At 41.1% G+C, this 22,952-nt stretch overlaps 1 protein-coding gene and 1 long non-coding RNA gene across 2 annotated transcripts in view; one reads left to right on the plus strand and one right to left on the minus strand.

Annotated features, from left to right (window-relative positions):
• Window positions 1-22,341, minus strand: part of SORCS3 (sortilin related VPS10 domain containing receptor 3) — a 724,209-nt gene extending 701,868 nt beyond the window's left edge. Inside the window, exon 1 of the mRNA XM_007479197.2 lies at window positions 21,441-22,341. Within this exon, the coding sequence (XP_007479259.2) occupies window positions 21,441-22,088 (648 nt within the window). The 5' untranslated portion in view covers window positions 22,089-22,341. The remainder of the gene's footprint in view (window positions 1-21,440) is intronic.
• Window positions 2,109-3,119, plus strand: LOC130455392 (uncharacterized). The gene is made up of 2 exons (XR_008913329.1): window positions 2,109-2,144; window positions 2,827-3,119. It is a non-coding gene; the product is annotated as an uncharacterized LOC130455392 (long non-coding RNA).
• Window positions 22,342-22,952: the final 611 nt, after the last annotated feature.

The following is a 22,952-nucleotide window of genomic DNA, read 5'->3' on the forward strand; positions in this document are numbered from 1 at the left end:
ATCCTGAATATTTTAAAATACTGCAAGACACATTACCATTCATATTTCAAAAAAAATTCTTTTAGAAAACTTTACTTTCTTCTATTTCAGCCTTCTTTCCTCTCTCCAGAGCTGTAAATGGGAATCCTAGCACCGGGGAAAGAGGGGACATCCCCCAGAGACGCTGTCAAGCTTCTGTCCCTGTCCTCATATGAGCATCCCTCAGGAATAATAGTCTGATCTTGCAAGGTTCTATTGCGAGGGAGAGAAAATTAGCCTCACTGCTTATTCCTCAGACAAGACATTCTGCTTTCTGCCTTTTCTCTTTAAAATTAGAGCTGAAAACTCCAATGCTAGCAGTATGGCAGAGAACACCAAACTGAGGAATAAGCTGTGAGACCAAAAGGGGCATAGCTGATATCCACCCCTGCAGAGAAAACATATAAGCCAGGCTCCTTCTCAGAGCTGATCGGTGAAGATCTATTAACCAAAAGGGTTTGTAAAGGTTTTGTAAAGAGAGAGGTTTCAGGGAGGTGGGCTCCATGGGAATCTGGAGGTAATTCCTTTCATCTCTAGAGGGCAAACACCCAGAAATCAGTGCTCCTGAACTTTCTGTTAAAAATGGCTAACGTTTCTATGGAACTTTTACAGTTTGCAGACCACTAATATAATTATCTAATTTTTCCCTTTCAACAACATGAGTAGGTACTTCAGGTATAATCATCATTTTACAGATGAAGATGGAGATTCGGAAAGTTTAAGAAACTGGCTGATGGCCACAAAGATTATAAGTGATGAGAAGAGCTCAGCAATCTTTCCAAGACACCATGTGGCCTCTTTCTCCTATTCAATAGGAATAAGTTCAATTAATTCATTCAACAAGCATTTACTGAGAGTTTACTACATGTGAGGTCCTATGACAGTTGATATGTGAAAAATAAGATGAAGACAGCATAGTTCCCACCTTCAGAGGGCTTAGAAAGCCTAATAAGAGTGATGAGGTAGGAAGGTAGCACAGGAGATAGTGTTAAGCCTGAGTTCAAATCTGGCCTCAGACATTAGCTTTGTGACCCCAGGCAAGTCATTTAAGGTTGTTCACCTTAGTTTCTCAACTGTAAAATGAGTTGGAAAAGGAAAATGACAAACCACCTTAGGATGCCAGTATCTTTTATCAAGAAAACCCCAAAGTGGTCATGAAGAACACATGTAAGACATGTCAAATGACAACTTCAATAAAAATTAGAATATTCAAAATTTAATATACTATTATGAGCACAGTGCTATCACTTTCCACTTTCCTTAAGGTAAGCAGTACCACCAATTATTCATCAACACAAGTACTTCGCTGTACCTAGTGGGGTGTGACCCATAACAATTCCTAAAAAGTTATACTAGAAAAAAAAGAAGCTCCAAATTTTCCACCACTTATTTTGCTTTGCCTCAGAAGGTGGAATTTGCCAAGTCCAACCTCTTCTCTGTAAAATTCTTTTCCTTCTTCTAGTCTCCTTAAGCATTTCAGTCTCTCATGTTCTCATATGCCAGAGGTGAGAGCCTATCATAGAAACCCTGTTTTCTTAGCACTTATGTTTGCTATAATTAGAAAATCCAAGAACCTTAGAAGCAAGTTTTCTTCCCTCAACCTCCATTTCCTCATTTGTAAAATTTAAGGTATCTTTCTGAGCTAACATTTATTACTCTGTGATTCAAAACTAAAACTATGTTCCTTTGAGTTTTGTTCAGCTAGCAATGGATTGATCCAGTCCATTTCAGACTCTTAAAATAAAAACTGACCAAGGGCCAGAGTTCTCACTCTGAAGACATTCCTTTCCACAGATTCTAGAGGATACATTTAATTCCACAGATTTTAGAGGATAATTTAATCCACAGATTTAATTTTGTCAAGAAGTAAAACTATATTTTCCCTGCCATGTCATGTTTATTTTAGGGTTGGTCTTAACATCTCCCCCCACCCTGCATTTCCTCTTCTCTCCTCCTCCTGCCTGATGCTTTCAATGATGCCACAAACCAGTCTCTGTGACTCTGGAAATGTTTCCATGGTGATGAGCAATGATGTCATAAAGGAGGGATTGTGATATGGTTGAATGAAATCTGGCACCAGATGCATCCTGAACAGAGATTAAAGTGAGGAGAGAGCTTTCCTGTAGGTCTGTCCCAGGGAATTAAAACTGGCATCCTAAGGGTTGAGAGTAGAAAGGGTGAAAATAAGAATTCCGTGCAGTTTTATGGTTATTTGATTACATTTGCAAAGAAGGGGGATCAAAAAGGTCCAAACAATAATAGTTAGCTTAGTCCCAAAAAGGTTCTGGGAGCAAGGGTAATAGTAATGCTACCCTTGAGTCTCGTAAGATCCAAATAGACAGTGGATGGACCCCAAAAGCCATGAATTGTCTGAAGATCTTAGCCAGAGTCCTTGTAAGATTTTAACACATTCCAAAGCTCCAAAGAGAAACAGACCATAAATTAGAGAGCTGTTTCTATCACCAGAACTCTCCTGCATGGAAAAGGATGTCTAGCCCACCCTTGAGTTTTTTTAGAGGGTTTAGAAACTGATCTGCAAACCCTTCCAGAAAGATTCATGTTCCACGGGGCTAGGTTTTGGGGAGGTGGCCTACTCTTAAACAAGCAAGCCTTAGGGAAAGAAAGGCCTTTGAGACTGGCAGAGAGGCAATTGAATAGCCTGATGGCACAGTAGCTGGAGAATTAAACACTACCTTGGTCCGAAGTCCTTGGAAATGCAGGAACAGATGCACTGCCATCAGAAAGAGCCTCCCTGAAGAGGGAGGCACAGTCACCAGCAACTCAATTGAGATGCTCTCTCTTCTGAAGGTGGCTGGAGACAGTGGAATGATTTGTAGCCGGAAAGAAATGTGCCAACGGAGCTGGCATTTTTTAGCCAAAGAGAGCTGATTGATTCCCAGTGTCCAACAGGAGGCTCTGAAAGATCCATCCTACTCATGGTCCCCATCATCTTCCTCCTGTGTCTTCTTGAAGCAGATTCACTACAAACTATAGCCACCATCCCCAAATACAGCCAAGTGTGGCTATCCTTGTAACAGCTCAGAATCATTTCTACTAGGTATGGATTAGCTTCACTGGAAAAAAAGTTTCAACTGAGCAGATATGATAATGTGTTTTTTCTTGTCCAGGTAAGGATAAAAAAAATGGTTCCTTGATATACAAAGATGATTCCACTAAGCTGCCATCAGCTACACAAAAGGGGTGAGCTGAGCTATTCGGGGGCAGGAGAGAGGGTCCACACATTCCTCTTGGGACAAAGTGTTCACTTTTTATTTTTTTAGATACCAGCTGGGATGAAAGAAGCCTGCAGTGGACTGAAGGACAAATAGGACAGTATTATTTTCCTGGAGCTAGTGACCAGTGTTAAAGTTCTATTTGGGGTTTAGGTGGCAGTCTAAGACCAGAGTTAGAAAGAAATGTGTAGTTAAGGTTAGGGCTATTAGGGGTAGGTTGCATAGTGGATGGAGCACCAGGACTGGAGTTGGGAGGACCTATGTTCAAATCTGGCTTCTTAGTTGCGTGACCCTAGGCAAGTCACTTAACCTTGTTTGCCCTTCTGTCTAGAGTTGTTACTAGGGCAGAAAGTAAAGATTTATAAAAGATTAGAGCTGTGGCCATGTGTATATATTCATTAATGGTCAGGGTTAGGATAGTCTCTTTAGAGATCAGCCTAGGGTCTGGATTAGTCTGTAACAGTGAGCCAAAATGATGATTCATACAAGACCAGGTCGGAGACCAATCTGTGGTCAGTCACAAAAGTAAAACTGAGCTAACATCAGGCACATTCTGGAATTAAACTAAGATCCTTGTCATCATTAACCCCAATGTCCTAACTCCCTAAAACACTCAGCTATATGGTACATTACAGAGAAGCACCTAGACATGAAGTACATATTTTTCTAACTCCACATTTATTGACACTGTTCACTGAATATCTGAAAACACTGAAGTAGCTTAGTAACTTGGAAATCACCAAACCTAGTTTTCTAGTCCTGAAACTAACTCACTATGTGACCTTGGACATGTCAATTTTCTCAGGGCTTAATTTTGTTAGGAAATCGAACTGCCCCTCATACTTGGGATTCTTTTACTCCTCATCTCCATCTCCTGCTTCCCTGGTTTCCATCAAGCACCAGTTAAAAGCCCATCTTCCACATGAAGCCTTTCCCTATCTTTCTTAAAGCTAGTGTCTCTTCTCTGTTGATTATATCCAATTTATTATTTATATATAGGTATGTACATATATGTATGATTCTTGTTTGTACAAGAATCATCTTTCCCATATAGGCTCCTTGAGGGAAAAGACTATTCTTTATTGCCTTACTTTGTATTTAATGCATAGCACTTGATGAACAAAATGATCTCAGAAGGTCCTTTCCATCTCTGGCATTCTTTAACTCAGTGAGTCTTTCTTATGATCTGAGGTATTTTTTAACTCCCCTTTAAGAGAAACACACTCTATCCTGAAGGTATATGCTATTATAGTATTGCCCTAAATAGGTAAATTGTTTTCCTATATTGCTTTTTAAAAGCATCAAATCCCACTTTAGGTACAAAATTCACTTCATGCTGGAGTTTAGTAATATTTTGTATAAAGGACATTTTGTAAACAGATATTGGATTCTGCCGTATTGACCTCCACTATTAAAATCTGCACCACCCCAAAATAACCACCCCCAATTGGACCAGAACACCTTAGATTTTTGTCCTGGTATAAAACCATAAATTTTTCCTTATCTTTCCCACATCTAATAGAAAGTGGTTAATTTTACTATCACATTTAACTACATCTCTATGTATCTGGATATTTAAGCACTCTGCTCATCCTTACAAATACCTGGCATAGAAATAACCTTTGCAAATGTCCTAAGGCCTCCAGCACATATTCAACAAGCCTTTTTTTTAATAGCCTGTTGTCTATAATGTACTATGCTAGGCACAGAGTCCAAAAAATATAAGAATAGATAAGGATACAAAGGTAAATAAATCATGGTCCCTGCCCTTGAGTATCTTGCAGTCTAGTGCACAAAGAATGCTAATTTTAATAAAAATAAATTCAGAAGAGCAATACAAAATACCAGATGATCAGATAGAGAGGTCTAGAGAGAACCTGCCTGAAGAAAGGAAGGGAATTAGGAGGTCTTCATTACTGTGCATATGAAAATTAAATTTTTTAACGTGTAAGAGGAGAAGCTGGGGAATGATGATGTTCTTTATTACTGTGAATCTGAAAATAAATAAACAAAAAAGGAGAGAAGGGGTAGGAGTGCCTGTAGGAAGAAAAAGCTACTGCTCCATTCACCAGCAGCATGCATTGAAAGTCTATCTTGGTTGCTGGGCAACCAACAGAAAGCATTTCAGAGAGCAAGGGGCTAATTGGATTAATGAATTAATTGGACACTTCCCAGTTAGGTGACCACTTTATCTTAAACTAGATCATCTTTTCTTCCTCTTCTATCATGTGAGTATTTAAGTGACCAGTAATTCCCTGTCAGGGAGGCTGTAAAGGGGACTCCTTTGCTTGACAAAGGATTACATGAACTCTGTTCCCTACCAGTTCTAGGATTCTACAATTCTAAGTGCTTGGAGGTTTTCAAAGCTAAGCAGGTGTGGAGAAGGTTGTCTTTATTATGGCAAAGATTAAATCCATGGTCCGGAAGCCTTTCACTTTCCACACTGTCCTATGGGTTTGCCCATTGACAGTCAGGGCAATTAGTACAATAATGTCCCTGTATCGGTCAAAGACATTGGGTGGTAAGTTCATAAAAGAAGTCAGATGCTCAGCTTTCTTGGGAAATGTTGTTGCCTCTGTCTTTGCCTCCTCTGGAAGGTTCCTTTAATTACAGAAAAACTCCACTAATTGCAGGGATGGGGAAGCTGACTATGAAATGCTGCCAGAAGCCTGTTTGATGATGTCACCCCTATGCCCCCATTCTCTCAGATAGCAGGCATTAACAACCAGAGACTATAAAGGCCGAGTCTTGGGAAAAGGGCCTCAAGCTGAATGGGACTAACATATGGCTTCTAGTCTTGCCCTATGAATGATTTGCTGGGTGACCTTAGCCAAGTCACTTCCACTTTCTCTGTATCAGTGTTTCCTTTTCACTGAAAAAAAAACAATCTGCAATTTAATGCATAATCTGTGGCCAAATATTTTGGGCTGGCCCCCCTTTTCAGAGACTTCTCTTCTCTGCCTCCCACTGGCCCTTTTCTGGCCCAGATCTAACAAATTTATTCTTCCTAAGGAGAGTTATTCATTGTCAATTTTTTGAAAGGAGCTTGGAAAGGGCAATGTATGCATGCCCAAATCATACCCACCTTGTCCATACTGAATGTTCTCCATCCTCCTGGCCTTCACGGTAACAATACCTCCCCCAGAACTCTCTTTATCTCTTTTTTTTCTCCTTCATTCATAGCACACTGCTTTTTATCATGCTCATTTATGTACATGTCTTTTCTTGCCTACTCTAAACCAAAAGTTCCTTTGATATGGACTATATTTTATTTATCATTATATCTCCCACAGAGCTTGCACATACCCAAACATGCAGTACACACAATAAAATAGTTGTTGATTGAATTCATTGAAATGAATGAGACTAATTAATGTGATCCCCTGCCCTCAGGATGGTAATAGAAGGGTTTCCTGTCCAAATGTAGGCTAAATTAAATGGCCTCCAAGGTCTCTTCTGACTCTGATTCTGTGCTTTTGTGACCTCCCCAGGGTCCTATAATGAATAAGCATACCAAAGTAGGATTCAGGGACTATCATGGGATTTCCAGACGTCGGTGAGGCAGTATGGGGTCAATTTCTGATGTTCCAAAAATCTTAGGATATAGGTAGCCCCTTCCTCTGCATATGTATTAAGCCAACTCTGCATACAAATGCTATAAGCCCCATACATGCACACTTTACTGACATATTTTTCCACCAGCCCCAGCTGCTGCAAAAAGATCAATTTTGGCCTTTTCCCCAAAACATGATCTTCTCAGCTTTGCAAACAGGCTTGACTGAGGGTGGGGGTGGACCAGCTGTGAACCGCTTGGGTACCAGGTCTTTTGACAGGGCATGTGGGGTGTTTGCATGATGTAATTGACTCCAGTTTCCCCCACCCATCCGTAAAAAATTCATAAGTGCCTAAAAAACAAAACAAAGCCAGGAGGGAAAAAGGCAATTTTAAAACGTATTCTGCTGCAGAGGCTGCTATTCCTGCAGGCATAGTAGATATTAATAATTCAACAAAATATTACAGTAATTACTATACTTTGCAATATCACAACAGTGCACTTTAGCACAACTCCTACAAATCTCCTTGCAACTGCCATTAATAAGTAAAATGCAATTCACCATATTAAATTTGTTGTTTAAAAGCTAAATATTTCATCGGAACTAATATATTTTAAATAATCAGCCAGGACCACTGAAATCCCCAGCCCTGCATTTCTCCCCCTTCAAATGAAATTACATCGTAAGCATTCAATCAGAAATTGAGTTCAACTGTAACATTTATATCCTGACTATTAAGACTCAAAAGTTCCCCTTTGGATGGACCTAGAATATACTCAGCAGTTGGGCACAGTCAGTGCCTGATTAGGCTGCTATACAGAGAAGGTAGGAGGGAATAAGGAGGGAAGATCAGTTATATTGGGCCCAGGTGATTGGCTAGCTCTTCTAGCTTTCAAGAAAGACCCCCATAGATTTTAAGAGAAGTGGATTGCAAGGGAACTTCAGAAAGAACGAGAATCGCTGTATCTTAGAGGTAGATCAGACCACAGAGATTACCTAGTCCAAAGTATCATGTCACAAAGAGGTCCAAAGAAACCAAGTGAATTGACCGGGATTGCCCAGCAATTTAAAAGATTAGATGGATTTAGGTTTTCTGAATTCTGGTCCATAGTTCTCACTCTTGCAGCAGGCTGTCTCTATATACCTTCAGCTAGCATTTCACATATGTTTGCGTTTATTCTACACATAGTTATTGTAGCTACTCTCAAGTCCAAGGTCTCAGGCTACTGGATGCTACAGACATTTCAGGCTGGAGCAGAAATAATGGAACTGGCATATTACCAGAGTCCCTCCTATTGAATGTATTGTCAAGGAAACTAATCCCTTCCTTCAGGGAATCAGGTGTACCAGCATCCCAGTCATAACTTGGGTAGTGTAAGACTTCTGTGTATAAACTTATACATGCATGTATATAGACAAGGAATGAGAGAAAACATAGAATTCATTTAAAAAAAACTTATCTTTGCCTTGGAATCAATTCTAAGAAACACTTGGAAATGAGGGTTAAATGATTTGACCAGGGTCACACAGCTAGAATGTGCCTGAGGTAAAATTCAAACCCAGGTCCTCCCAACTCCAGGCCTGGAACTCTATCCACTGTGCTACCTACCAGCTCCATATAATATACTTTTCCAGCTATCTGGCTAGAACCTGAAAGGAATCATCTCTTCTAATAAAGCTTCACTAATAACTCCACTTATCATAATGCTTCCTTTCCTAATTATTGTTAAAATTTTAATGGCCATGTCATATATTTTGTATTTGATTATAATCACTTTTTTCACCTAACAACATTAAACTTAAAACTCTATTACAATATGTGACAAACTAATATTGCTTGGTGGCTAGACAGCATAAGGGATGGAGGTTTAGATGAGGAGTCAGAAAGACAAATTCAAATCTTGCCTCAGACTCTTAGTAGGTGGGTGACACCCTAGGAAAATATTTGATGTCTTTTAGTCTTAGTTTTCTTTATATGTAAAATAATGATAAGAGCACCTGTGTCATGTCTATTGCAAAAATCAAATGAGATCATATGTGTTAAGCATTTTGCAAACCTTAAAGCACTACATAAATGCTATTATGTATATTAACATTTTATCAGATCATAAGTTTTTTAAGGGCAAAGACTCTACAATTTTATTTTCCAGTTTCCTTCAGGGTCTAGCTCAGTACCTTTTCCCTTGTAAGCACTTTATATATTAAGGGGAAAAATAAATATAATTGTGTGCTGATTTCATTGTTTCATACTTTTCCTATATTTTCCAAAACAATATAAGTTTCTTGAGAATGAGAAACATATATTGCATACCTCTTTCCAGCCCAAGAGCCACAAGTCTAGGCACTCCTTAAGTGCCTAATAAATAAATCCATTGAATTGAATTGAATTGAATTGAATATAACAAGATAGGGACACTGAAATTCAATTCTGCAATGGAAAACTAAAAGAAATCATCCAAATTATGGAAATCTGCATTATCTGGCATGGAATGATGCAAGCCATTGGTTCAAACTTAGGTCTTTGTGACAAACAATCCAGTATTACTGCCAAAAGAACTCTGACCAGTCCTGGGAGAAAAAGAGAAGAGCAATCCAGCCATCAGGGGGAAAATGATTGGGAGCTGTCCAAGGTTCTGGAGCATCTATCTATTTTTAACTGCTTCAATGGAAAAAAATACTCATCTTAATCCAGTAATTATACACATACCTGTATACAAACATATGTAGAGCTATAATTACTATTTTGTTATAGATGCATATATTTGTTATTTTACATTATATACGTACACATATGTTTATCTATATGAGTTATATATACACATATTTATATATGCTCTCACATTCACTTTATTGTTTATAAGGCATGTTTGTTTCCATTATCTTACTTGAGCATCACTGGAAAGATATTATCAGGGAGGATTGTGGTGAAGAGAAAAGCACTCTGGGCATGAAGTCAGAATCATACAATCTTAGAGTTGGAAAGGAGCACAGAGGTCATTTAGCCTGACCTAGAGCTGACAAAAATCTCCCTTACAACATACACAGGTCCTTTGTTTAGAGAACTCTAGTGAGGGAGGGGACTCACTATCACTTCAAAGCACATTCCATTTTACTTTGAGATAGCAATGTCAGAAAATTTCCATCACAAGAAGCCTAAGCCTGCTTCTTTGCAATTTCTACTCTGCCTCACAGTTTTTATCCTCTGGGGCCACGAAGAGCAAGTCTCTTCTCAATAGTACATAATATTCAAACAGCTAAAGACAGTTTTCATGTCCCTTCTAAGTGTCTCATCTCTATGTTAACGACTAAACCACCAACCCCAACTCAATTCCTTACACTGATATTCATATTCCTTTAAGCAAGTCTGGTCATTCTCCTATGGGAAAATTCCAGTCTGTCACTGTACTTCCTAAAAATATGATGCCCCAAACAAAGCTTGATTCTCTAATTGTTGTCTGACCAGAGCAGAGTTCAGAGGAAATATATTCTCTCTTATTCAGGGTATTATGAATAGTGATTTATACATATAAAAAATGCACATTTTCCATAAAATGTTTCAGAAAACCCCATTCCCCCTTTCTGCTCTTTGAAAATAACTCAGGTGTCAACCTCCTTTTATCATTATTATTTTATTCTGTTTATTTTTCTTCCTTTCCCAGGGCAACACTCCCTCTAGTGTTTGTGTCAAGGATCTAAGGCTTCACACTCCATGTATACTCTCCTCCTACTGGAGAGAAACCTGGGCTTTGGGCTGAAAGGGGGGTTGTGTCTTACTCCAAAGCTAATTAGCCAGGATGGCAGGTACCCTCCCTTTCAGTAGGAGGCTAAATATATTCAGCAGATTGTCCTGGATGCCAGCCCTACTTCACATTTAAGCATTAAGAGAGAACTCAAAGAAAATGAGCAAAGGCAAAAATAGGAACTTTAGGGCCCATCCCATTATCTCTACAGAGCCTTCTACTGGCAACTGTATACTATTCTTGCCAAAGGAGCCTGAAAGCCCATTTTTGTTGTTGTTTTCTTTTAAAAAAATAGCAGTCATCTACTTCAAGAACCCTTCTCTGATAAGCTACAATGAGAAATACTCAAAGCAAGATGGACAGCTTGGATTTTCTTCCCTGGTCTTTCAATTCTCTCCTCCAAGAAAATTTAAAAAAGCAAAGGGAGGGCTACTCAATAGGGAAGTAAAATTATATGTTTTCTGTTTTCTTTAGAAACAGACTGTTAGTTCCATGAGGACTAAAAGCATCCTTCTTCTGCATCTCCCATAGGGCTTAGAAGAATGCTGGTCACATAATAGGTGCCTGAGTGAATATAATCTCTTAGATGACAGGATATAGAATATCATCATATGAGTGGGAGGGAGTCAGGAGACCTAAGTTCTAGACCCAGCTGTGTCTTTGACAAACCATATGAGCCTAGGCATATCACCTTCATTCTCTGAACATCATGTTCCTCTTCCCTTATTAGATTATTTCTAAGATCCCTTTAATCTCCAATTTTCTTTTAATCGGTTTCTATTCTTGATCAGTTCTTTACAGTGATTTGAATGTGGAGATTTTCCTTTGACCTTACAAATTCTAATTCCATGAGGTCGACTTTAGCCATAGAAACTAATACCACTGAGTTCTTAGTCTCCTATTTTCCCATTTCTCTTTTCTTTCCAGTTCTTCCTCTGAGCTATTTTTTTTAAGTTTGCCCTTATAAAGTCAAAGAACAAGGTTTACCTAAACCAGGTGCAATTAGCATTGTGAATCTGACTCCATGTGAACCCTAAAATTGCCTTTACATCCAGAAGGGAATGATTCTATTCTTCAGGAAAGATTCCATAGCTAAGCCTTGTAGTGAAAATGACTATTACTCAGACTTCATTACTTTTTCCAAATTTACTATTGCACATTTAGTTATGTACTATGAAGAACAACATTACCATAAATAATTAAACCCAAACTACGCTTATCAAAATAAATGAGCAAAACACTCTCTCATGATGCAACCAGCCTTGATTCACTCACTACTTCAAGAAGCGAAGTGACTCACAGGAGGTCCCCATTAACAACAGTGAGCAATATTCTGTGCACCCAATGCTTACAAGATTTTTATTTATGAAATCTGAAGATTTAATCCCAGAAGGGGAAAGGAAGGGCAGTCCAAAGAATGGAATATTGGAATTTGAGTTAGCGACTTAATATAGCTTTCCTTGATGACCTTGGATATACCTTTTCTGTGCCTATTTTTGCCAACTCTGGAGAGCAATTAACCTCATTTTTTTAAAAGCACTGTTAATCCCCTTGAAAAAGAGAGACCTCTGAGGAAGATGCAGAGCATATGGAAGAGTAGGGATTGACTGAGGTCAAAAGGAGAGAAGTAGAGGACAAAAGTGTAGAAGATAAGAGTACTATAAGCAAAGTATGAATGTATCCTATTCCTGCAGGCCATAAGAACCTCTCCAGGCTTCAGCTGCCTCAATTCCAAATGGAGCTGAACTGGATGATCACTAAGAACTAAGATTTCTTCCATCTCTGACATTGCATGAATATATGACAAATCTCTCTGCCTCTAGACTTTTATCTGTTCTGAGCCATTCTACACAAGACCAATGCTTAATCTTCCTCTACCACATCTCTGATCATGTCATTCTGCTGCCCAAAAGTATTCACTGCACTGCCTTAAGGATAAAAACTAGACTCTTTAGTTTAGAAACCAGGGCCCCCACTATCCAAATTCAGCTCCCAATATCCATCTGTTACAGAATGCTCTACTCCAGCCAAACCAGTCTATTCAACTGCTCGCAAATGTCTCTGGCTACATATCCTTCGAAGTTCAGCTGCAGACTCACATCTATAAGGTTTTCCCAGACTATACCAATAAATAGTGACTTCTCCTTCCACTGAACTCAGAGAGCTTTACACAGTGTATACAATGAAATGATCATTAATCACATACTGCCTCATGGCATCCCTTGTATTGTTGAACAGTTTTCTAAATTGTGAGCTCCTAAAGGGTAGGAGTCAAAGTTTATAATTTTCCTAAATACCCCCAAAGTGCCTAGCACAGGGCTGTATCTACAAAAAGAGCTCAGTAAATGTTTGTTCTGTTGGTACTGAGAAAAGTAGTGCTATGGCAATGACTTATCCTTCCATCCCTCTTAAAGTTTTCCCTTATGAAGCAGAAGAATAAGGTTTACCTAAACCAGGTGCAATTAGCATTGTGAATCTGACTCCATGTGAACCCTAAAATTGGGTTTGCCCATATAGTCTTAAAACTATATGGACCTACTGCCCAACTTCAGTGAAAAACAACAAATAAAATAAACTAACAAACCTGGAATATAGTCTCAATTTCCCTTCAAGAGAATAAGGTATACAATAGAGAGGACTTAGCACGTTGAGTTAGATGTTATGGGGTCAAGATCTTGCCTTGATTTATTGACCTTTGACATTTGTAAACATTGTATAAATGGAGATTTTGAACGTTAGACTTCATTCTCCAGAAGTCCTTATTATTTCCCAGAATTCCTCATAATCTCTCCTGTATCTCCACATTGGCAAGATTACATTATTGGTATTTAGCTGGCAGTAATGCCTCTCATGTCCTCTCTTCTCTCTGATATAGAATCAGCAGTGATGGTGGTGAGTGGGGATGGCTAAAAATGGCCAACCAGTCATGGGCACATGGTTTTTATTTTGTATCCTCCTTATTCCTTGATTTCTAATGATCATTTAATAAACCTCCTAAACTATATAATATTTTATTATTGAGATTTAATTTTAGCTTTTACACCTGGTAGTGAACAAATCTCTCAACTACCTTAGGTTTTAGTTTCCTCATCTATAAAATAGGGGCATGTATAACATATTTCTATTACTTACCTCAAAAGGTTATAGGCTAGAAAGGAACTACATAAAGCTATAAATGCAAACTATCAATGAAAGAAGAAGTTGGTATATGATCTCCTTGAGGGCCATGACTTCTGTTCTCTTTCCACTATAATCACCTATGATGGCTAAAAACTCTAATACCAATTTAATTCAACAAGTTATTATTAAGGGATTGGTACATGCCATGCTTATATGAGGCAATATGGGAAATAAAAAAGAGGTATCCAATACTAGATAGTTCCACCCCTCAAGGAGCTCACAGTTTTAGACAGTATATAATATGTAATCAAATCCTATAAAGAACATAATGTTCATACTCCACTGTACTAGTGCTAGAAATAGGTTCCCCACTCTTTCTCCAAGACTGGTCTTCAAACTGTACTACTTGTTGATGGATGCCTAGCCTTAAACAGAATATAATCAATCTAATCAGGCCATATACTACTTGGGGTTTTTTCTCCTATTTTTTAAAAATTTCAATGTTGTGTTTTTGCTTTTACATTACAAAGATTTCCTGATTGCTCTATAAATGGTCTGTTGTAAGAAAACATAATAATAAAGCAAAACTAATGATATGGTGATATAATCTGAATGTGCATGCAACCTCTCACATTTATAGCACCTCCTCCACTTTTTAAAAATTTTTTAAATTAGAATAAATCTATTTTCTCTCCTTTCTATCCCCCACCCTATTAGAAAAGAAATAGAAAAGTCAAACATATTTCTTGTAACAGAGTCAAGCAAAACAAATTCCTTTTTTGCTGTATCCAAAAACATATATCACAGTCTGTACCTACCTCTATCACCTCTCTATCAAGAGATAGATAGTATGTTTCATTATCAGTCATCTGGAATCATAGATGGTCACCATATTGATCATAGTTCTTATAACTTCAACTAAGGCTAATCATAGGAAAGGAAAATTTTGGTGTCTCTGGTAAAGGAAAAGAAACCAGTCAAAACCCTAATCCAAAGAAAGGGCAAATCTTGCCTAAAGAAAGACTTCCTAGAGCAAAAGAAATGTCTTCAATTTGATTTGATCCCCAAAGTAGGGGAGACCTAGAACTCAATTTCTGAGGCCTCAGTAATAAAAATGGGATTTTTAAAATGACATTTATTATGCTAGGGATGACCAAAATGAGCACTACTATAATGGGCAATCAGACCTACATGTTAGAAAAATCACTCTGGCAACTAATTGCAGGCTGGATTGAAGTGGGGAGAGAGTTGAAGCAAAGAGACCAATTAGAAGGCCATTGTGGTAAACTAGGTAAAAGGACTCTAATCCAGGATGGTAGCTATGTGAGTGGAGAGGAGATATGGAGAAAGACAGACAGACAGACAGACAGACAGATAAACTGACAGCGTTTAAAAGATCTTGTAAAGGTAGAAGTACAAGATTTGGCAACTGATTGATTATGTAGGGCAGTAGTGTCAAACTCTAATAGAAATGGGGGCCACTAAACCATACATGAGTATCTCTGTGGGCTGCATATTGACTTAGAAAATTACATATTAATATTACCTATTTTAATTTATTTTGTTAAGTATTTCCCAATTATATTTTAATCTGGTTCAGGCTTCACTTGGGAGTGCTGTGGGTCTCATGTTTGATACTTTTGGTGTAGGGAAAGTTAAGAATGAGGAGGCATGCAGGATAACTCTGAGGTTATGAATGGGAAGATAATACTGCCCTTAAGAAAAATGAGGATGTTTGCAAGAGTAGAGTATTTGGGGAGAAAAATGAGTTTTTGGAATGTGTATAGGACATATAGTTTGAAATGTCCAAAAAGTAGCTAGAGATCTGGAATTTTAGCTTGGCACAGAAACTAGGGCTAGATATATAGATACAGTTAGAATTAATAGAAGATATATGAAATGCTTAGCACTACGCCTGGTATAAATAAATAAATGTATTTTGATTGATTGATTTCTGCGATTTGAAAGAGCTGGGCCAGTGTACTTGGAAAAGGGAAGATTTATGGGAAACATTACTTGGGGTCATCTAGATCGCATAGCAGATAGAGCACCCATTTAGCTTTGTGACCCTGGATGAATTACTTGACCTCCATTTCCTTCAGTTTCTTCTTTAAAATGGGACAATAATAGTACCTGCCTCTCAGGGTTGTTGTGAGGATAAAATGAGATAATATTTGTAAAGCACCTGGCACATAATAGGCACTATGAAAATCTTAGTTATTATTACTATTATTATAATCATCATCACAGTCTTCATATATTCAAAGGGTTATCACATAGGACATGGATTAGTTTTATTCTTTTTGGCCTAAGAAGGTAGAAATAGTAAATTTTGCATAATAGTTTCAGGGAAGCAGGTTCTGGCTCAGTATAAAGCAGAGCTTTTTAATAAGTAGACCTGTCCAACAAAGAAGGGAAGGCCAACAATAGAATAAGTAGCCTTAGGTGGTAGTAGATCCCCTGTGTCTTCAGTCAGACACTAAACGACCACAGAAATGTTGTAGAAGATATCAATCCATCATCCATGACCTCTAAGATCCCTTCCAATTCTTAGATACTATGATTGAGTGGTCAGCAAATACATGGCTTTCCTCAAACCTGTAAGCATAGGATATAGCCTCATTTGCTACCATTTCTCAATTTTCATAATATAAAGGAAAACAAGAAAGCAGAAATGTTTATTGAAATCATCTAAAAACCTCTCATGGAACATATAATTCAAATGTTCCTTCAGCCCGACAAAGGTCAGAGATGATCAAAAGCATTTGAGTGTCACCTTATTTTCCTTGCCCTACCATCCTTCAAAAGAAGTTTAAATAAGTGAAAAATCATCAAGTAAGATAGAAACTGAATTCTCAACTTATTTTTCTGGTCCTTGTTTTTCCTTGGATAAACTACTTACCTTAGATGGGTTTTCCCATCTCAGGCTTTTTGGTTAATTCTATTGTTCTTTAAGGGACAAAGCTGATCTCACCAATTAATGAGCTTCAGAGTAACTGGTCATTTTAATTAATGTCTGAAGTCCAAGGATAAGAGCCCCTCCAGCTTCTCTTCTCCCTCCCCACTTCTAGCCTTCACTTAACCCAACAATGTTCACTTTCCAATAGCCTTTCTTTGCCAGCTATAAAGCTGATTCCAGCTATTCCATTTATGCAATCATTAGCAAGGACTCCTACTTAAAGTAGTTTGCAACTTCTATTTGCATTAAATTGCTGTAAAAATCAAGGAGGAAATATTATTCTTGTTTTCCAGTTAAGCCAATGCATTGGATAAAACTGACAGTCCTAGGGACAAACTGGCTCCCCCACCCCAAGAGTGCCCCTCACTTCCAGCATGACCAGAGGGAAGACAACTATCAAGAGCAATTAGTGTTGCAATATCCCACTTTATTTCCCAGAGACATCTTAGCTGAAATGGCTCCCCTTGTAATATTAATTAAAAACAGATTTTTTTTGGCAAACTCCTGAAGAATGGCTTCTGTGGCAGGCAGGCTTCATTATTAAGTCTCCAAGAAGGAAAATGCATTAAGATATTGTGACATCAGTACTGTTCACAGGGGCGAGGAGGGCTGGATAATCCAGCCAAAAGCTATTTGAAAAATCTGTTTGGGAGTTGCAATTAGAATATCCACCCAATGAATACAATTAATCTGATCAAACTTGTCACTATTTTGCACATTAGGAATAAATATTTTACAGCACAGTCCAGCTGAATTAGTTGAGTGTGTGAGAATGTCTAAGAGAAACTATATCTTCTCTACCTAGTAAGAGACTGCTCCCAGGAGGAACCAAGTGAGGCCTGACCGTCACTTCTAATTATCAATAACTTCCTTATTTTCCCAACCAGGGTGAATTTGTTGGTGTCTTAATTGAAATCCATGCATAGAACTGTGCAATGTGAAATTCGCCATCACTGAGATGAACATCAGAGAATCAGTGGTTATAAGAAACTATCAAATTTTCACCAGAATTCTGGGGGGGGGGGGGGGTGTCAGGGAAGGGGAAGGGAAGAAAGGACAAGTTGCTAGGGGTGTTTTAGGGTAAAAAAAGAAATAAAGGGGAAGGCCAAGCTTGCCTTTGTTTCTTTTCATTCTCAAGGTCCATTTGCCAACCTATTGAGCAACGAGATTCTAGTTGGAAGAAAAGAGAAAAACTGTATGATTTTCTGTTTTCACATGAGCTCTACAGACAAGTTCCATGTTCCACAGGGCAAATGTTAAACACTCCCAAATTCATCAAAGGAGTCACAGCTCCAGGAGACTAGAGGCCCCTGGAGAGAACTTCAAGTCCCTTCTTCCAAACAGTCCTCATTAACACATGTATATTTATTTTCTCTCTCTCTCTCTCTCTCTCTCTCTCTCTCTCTCTCTCTTTCCCCTTCCTTGCTTCCTTCCCTCCCTCTCCTTGTCCCTCTTCACCCTCCATCTCTCCTCTTTTCCATCTCTCCTTCCCTATCTCCCACCTCCCTAACAAGACCAGGTTAATAATGAATTTTTAATAGACCAAGGACCAGAGCCCACTTCCCTTTAAATGGCACCCTTCCCCTCTCCTCCTCTGCTAAAGACTCCTCTTTCTCCTGCTCCTCCCTATAAAAAGAGTGCCAATCCTGAGATGTAGAAGCAGAGGCTCCCTCTCCTGGGGTTTTGAGGTTCCCTCTCCAGTCTAACTAATTCCAGTGATCCTTAGCTGTGATTCAGCAGTGATTCTCCATTCTACTCTTGCCTTTTAGCACTTCCTTTCTTTCTCCTTTCAACCCCACTCAGGGTTGAGTCACTGATATTTCTACAACTGGAACCTAAAATACCCACCTTACAGATGGGGAGTCAAGTCAGTGAAGCCAAAGGTACTTGCATAGAGAACAAGAGGATGTCTATATTTGTCAAATGAGACTAGTGGCCTTCCTGGAGAAGGAAAAGTTTAACTCTTTAAAAACTGAAATGGGAACTGGAATTCTCCATATCTCTGAAAATAGCCCAGGCTAAATCTCCATCTACTGTGTTATGTCTTTCTTCCTTTATATTGATGAAGAAGGCAGTTTCATGTAGACTCATAATAATCCATCAGCCTCACAATGATTTTTATTTACAGTATCTATTTTCCCCCTGACTGGGAGAAGAGGAGAAACTGTTAAACAATCCAAATCATCCTTTCTAGTTCTGTTTCCCTGAAGACTACTAGAGGCAAGGGAATAGTTTTCCTGTTCTCAAATACACTTAGTCTCAGTAGACTCCCACAAGTATGCACTTGTGGTATCTGAAAATCAGGACCAAAGGAACCATATTCCTACTTGAAAGCATCACAAGCAGTACTTCTCAACCCCAAAGGTGGGTAATCCTGGGACCCCAATATATACTAAAAATGTTATTGTCTTTTTTCCTGACCCAACATGTTACGGAAGAGTATAACCAATAAAGCTCTTCAAGACTGTTCACTAATAAGGCTAGTCTCATACTCCCTATGGTCCACATCTGGACCTAAGTACTATTTCCCAGGGTGGTTTCCCAGGGTGAAGCAGGCTAGCTGCTTGACTGCCTTGTTTCTAACCAGCTACACAGCTGGATAGACAGGTCTGCAGAGAGAGAATGCAGTATGGCATTTAATCAGTCTTCTCTGAAAATATTTCCTACAAATGGCAATCCTCCAGGTTTTGTCAATTCACCAACAATACATGCTTTTAAAAATGGGTAGGTGGGTGGCAATGAAAAATAGTATAGTATCTTTGATTGTCCAATAAGAGATTAAGGCAAACAGACCCCTGGAGAGGATACTCCCAGCACAGCCCAAGACATGGCACTCAAAGTGTGTTATACCACAAGACTGCTATACCTCATTACACATACATACACACACACACACACACACACACTCTTCATTGTCTTATAATAAACGTGGGGGAGGGGTGGATTCTAAATCTCTCCTGCTAAACCATCCTTGGTTTTGATTGTCCATGTAACTCATTAGAGCAAGCAAACATTAAGTAGCTAGCAACCCCCTTCAGCACTGGAGAAATATTTAGCCCCAAAGGAACTTCAAGAGCTCGACATACCCACAAGAAGGAGACTGGGATGCTTGGAGAAAAAGAAACACCAAACTATTGCACTGGAAACCCAGACTGAGATGACCTTCTGTCTCATAATCATCCTTCTAAGTCTGCACTTGTTTCACAAATCCAGACCCAGGGCATTTATTTATCATTAAGAAAGCACCCGGCTCAAAAGGAAATCAGTCCTCCAGTAAACAACGCTCTGCAGAACCTCTCACTTTCGTGTCACCAATACAACCCCACCCACTCCCAATTATAAATAATGGTTAAAAAAAATCCTAAAGAAACGGCAAAGAGAATGGTCAATATTTTAAAGGGAGGAGAAAACACATCTTCCCTCACACATGCACCCCAACTCCCTAAAATATGGACTGGCAAATGAGCAGCTAGCACCAGAAACTGTTCATACCCCTTTATCATTCGCAAAAATCTTTTTTTTTTTTTTTTAAACTGGAGCAAGAACCAGAAAGAAGGGGAAAGAGATGTGTCAGGTTGGGTTAAGAGATGCACGTTAGTCTATGGTATTTCAAGCAATCTTAGAAGAAAGGTAGGGACTGGTCGAATTTGAGAACCCCAGTTTCTCCAAGACTTTGCTCTAAGAATCAGGAATGCTGGGAGGACCAACCCTAGGGACCAGAGACGTCTTAGCATAGCCTGGCCGCTGCAGCTGTCTCGGAGGGAGGGAAATTGTAGATAGGCTGGAGGTGGGGTGAGCGCTCAGAGCTTGGGGGGGACAGACCTAGGGGGCTCAGGAGCGACATCAATGGCGCCACCTCCTGATGCTACAAGGTCCGGCAAAATGCATCTATAAGAGAAAAGGGAAGACCGCCAGCCGGCCAGGAGCCCCGACATCATCCTCACTAGCCTGAGATAGTACCATGAGCTGATTCTAGAAAGAAAAAAAAAACTAACTAACAAAAGCGAAGTTTTCCTTGTTGCTCTTCCCCCCCTCCCCCCAAAAAGGTGGATTAAAGGAATGTGGAGGCATTTTTCCCTTTGTGCTCCAAACTTTATTCTCTGCCTCGATTCCTGCGAGGTTAGCCCTTGAAGGGTTAGTCTCCAGCAAACTAGGTCTGAGGAAATCGACACGGGCGCCTAGATCTGAGAGAGCTTGGGGAGCCAGCACCAGAAAGGCAGGCCGAGGACTAGGTCCATCACCCCTACCCCTCGGAAATATCACAGTTGTCAGTCTGTCCAGCAGTACCTACTCTAGATCTACTATGTACACGCGAGGACACACACAGATCTTACATCACTCACACACATACACACATACACACACACATTCTCACACACACCCCTTGGTTGTCATTGCCCCGCCTGCCCGGTCCCCCACCAGTCTAAAAACAAGAGCTCAGATCCCAACCCACACTCGCTTCAATCCCCCAACCCTGAGGGTCGTTGGTAAACAAACGCACACGCCTTCCTCCTTCCAACTCAGCTAACCTGTTAGGGGTAAGGAGAGGGGGAAGGGAGAGACTGAGCAAAGAGCCGGACAATCAAGCTTCTCCCAAAGTGGGGCGAGTGAGTCTCTGCTCTTCCTCTCCAAGCGTCCCGGCGTAACTGGGGGAGTCGGTCAGCAGAGCAGGTGGAAGGACTGACAGATAGACAGGTGGGAAAATGGACAGGAGGAGAGACAGGCATGCACACAAGCGGACACACTGACACACACACAGGCAAACTGACAGATTACATGTAGACACACACGGGCGAACAGACAGGCAGGTACTCACGCTGCTGTTGTATCCGGACCAATGTACCATGGCTTGATTGTGCGCCGAGTCCCCGGTCAGGGCGAACGAAGTACTGGTCAGTTTGAGCTCTTCTGCCGCCGCCCCCCGAGCTCTTGGCCCCCTCCCTTCTTCCAGAGAGCCCTTGGCCGGCGCCCGGCTCCCTCTCGATCCGTCCGCCAAAGAATTGCCCCGGCTGCCCCAATGGGCTAGGGAGCCCGGGGGCTGCGCCCTGCGACTCCTCCTAGCACCAAGCTTTCCCAGCGCAGCTGGGGCAGACCCCCTGAGCTCCAGAAAACCACGGCCCCAGGGCACTCTCTCCTCCGGCCCCACAACCTCCTCCTCCTCTTCCTCTTCTTCTTCCTCCGCCAAGCTGCTGCCGCCACCACCGGGATAAGACGTCTCCTCCTGGGGCCAGCGCCCCAGACCCCCGTCTCTCCCCGCCGCTGGCTCCGGCCACTGGCCCGCGACTCCCCGCGGCGAGAGCAGCGGCAGCCGGGGTGGCGAGGCAAGGGCGCCGCCGCCACTGCCGCCGCCGCCCCAAGTGATCTCGGCCCCGGCTAGGACCCAAGTAGAGAGGAGCAGGAGCCCAGTCCTGGCGATGGGCGCCCCCGGCCAGCCTGCGGGGCGCTCCGTGGCTGCCGCCTCCATCCCGCTGCGGCTCCCGCTGCTGGGCTGGCAGGTCCGTTGGCGCCGAGGTGCGGGGTCCGGCGTGGGGGGGTAGGGGGAGAGAAATGTGCGCGCGCGTGTGGGGAGTGGGAAGGGGAGGGGGAGGGGGCAGGCGGGGGAAGGAGGGTGTCTCCCGCCGCCTGGAGATCCTCAGCGCTCCTCTACTCTTCCTCTCTCTCTCTCTCTCTCTCTCTCTCTCTCTCTCTCTCTCTCTCTCTCTCTCTCTCTCTCTCTCTCTCTCTCTCTCTCTCTCTCTCTCTCTCTCTCTCTCTCTCTCTCTCTCTCTCTCTCTCTCTCTCTCTCTCTCTCTCTCTCTCTCTCTCTCTCTCTCTCTCTCCCTCTCTCTCTCTCCCTCCCTCTCTCTCCCTCCCTCTCTCTCCCTCTCCCCCCACCCCAAAAAAAGAGAGAAATAAATAAATGCTACTTTGTATTTAAAAGGGGGGAAAAGAACAGAAATCTTCTGGGCCAGCTAGGGGTGCAGGGGGAACCAGCGGAGCCTAGGGAGGAGAGGGCGCGGGGAACACCTACAGCATCTCTCCCCCACCCCTAATCCTGACTCCACAACTCCTCTCCCTCCCCGACACAGTTCGAGGTTGCTTCCTCTGCTATTCTGTGGGATTTCCCCCCCTCGCCGCTGGAAGGGGGAAGGGAGAGAAGAGAGGAAGGAGGGATGGTGCAGGCGGTGGGAAGTGAGTGGGGTGGGGGAGTGCTGAGATAGGGGAGGAGGAAAGTGTTTTTGAGCGAAACTATTCACGTTTGAGGAGCTGAACAAGTGACTGAAGCAGCCAAGCGGGGGTGGAGCTGCTTGCGAGCAGAACGCCGAAATCGACCCAGGAAATTCCACTC

This window comes from Monodelphis domestica, chromosome 1 (genome assembly GCF_027887165.1).
Source record: "Monodelphis domestica isolate mMonDom1 chromosome 1, mMonDom1.pri, whole genome shotgun sequence".
Classification (NCBI taxonomy): domain Eukaryota; kingdom Metazoa; phylum Chordata; class Mammalia; order Didelphimorphia; family Didelphidae; genus Monodelphis; species Monodelphis domestica.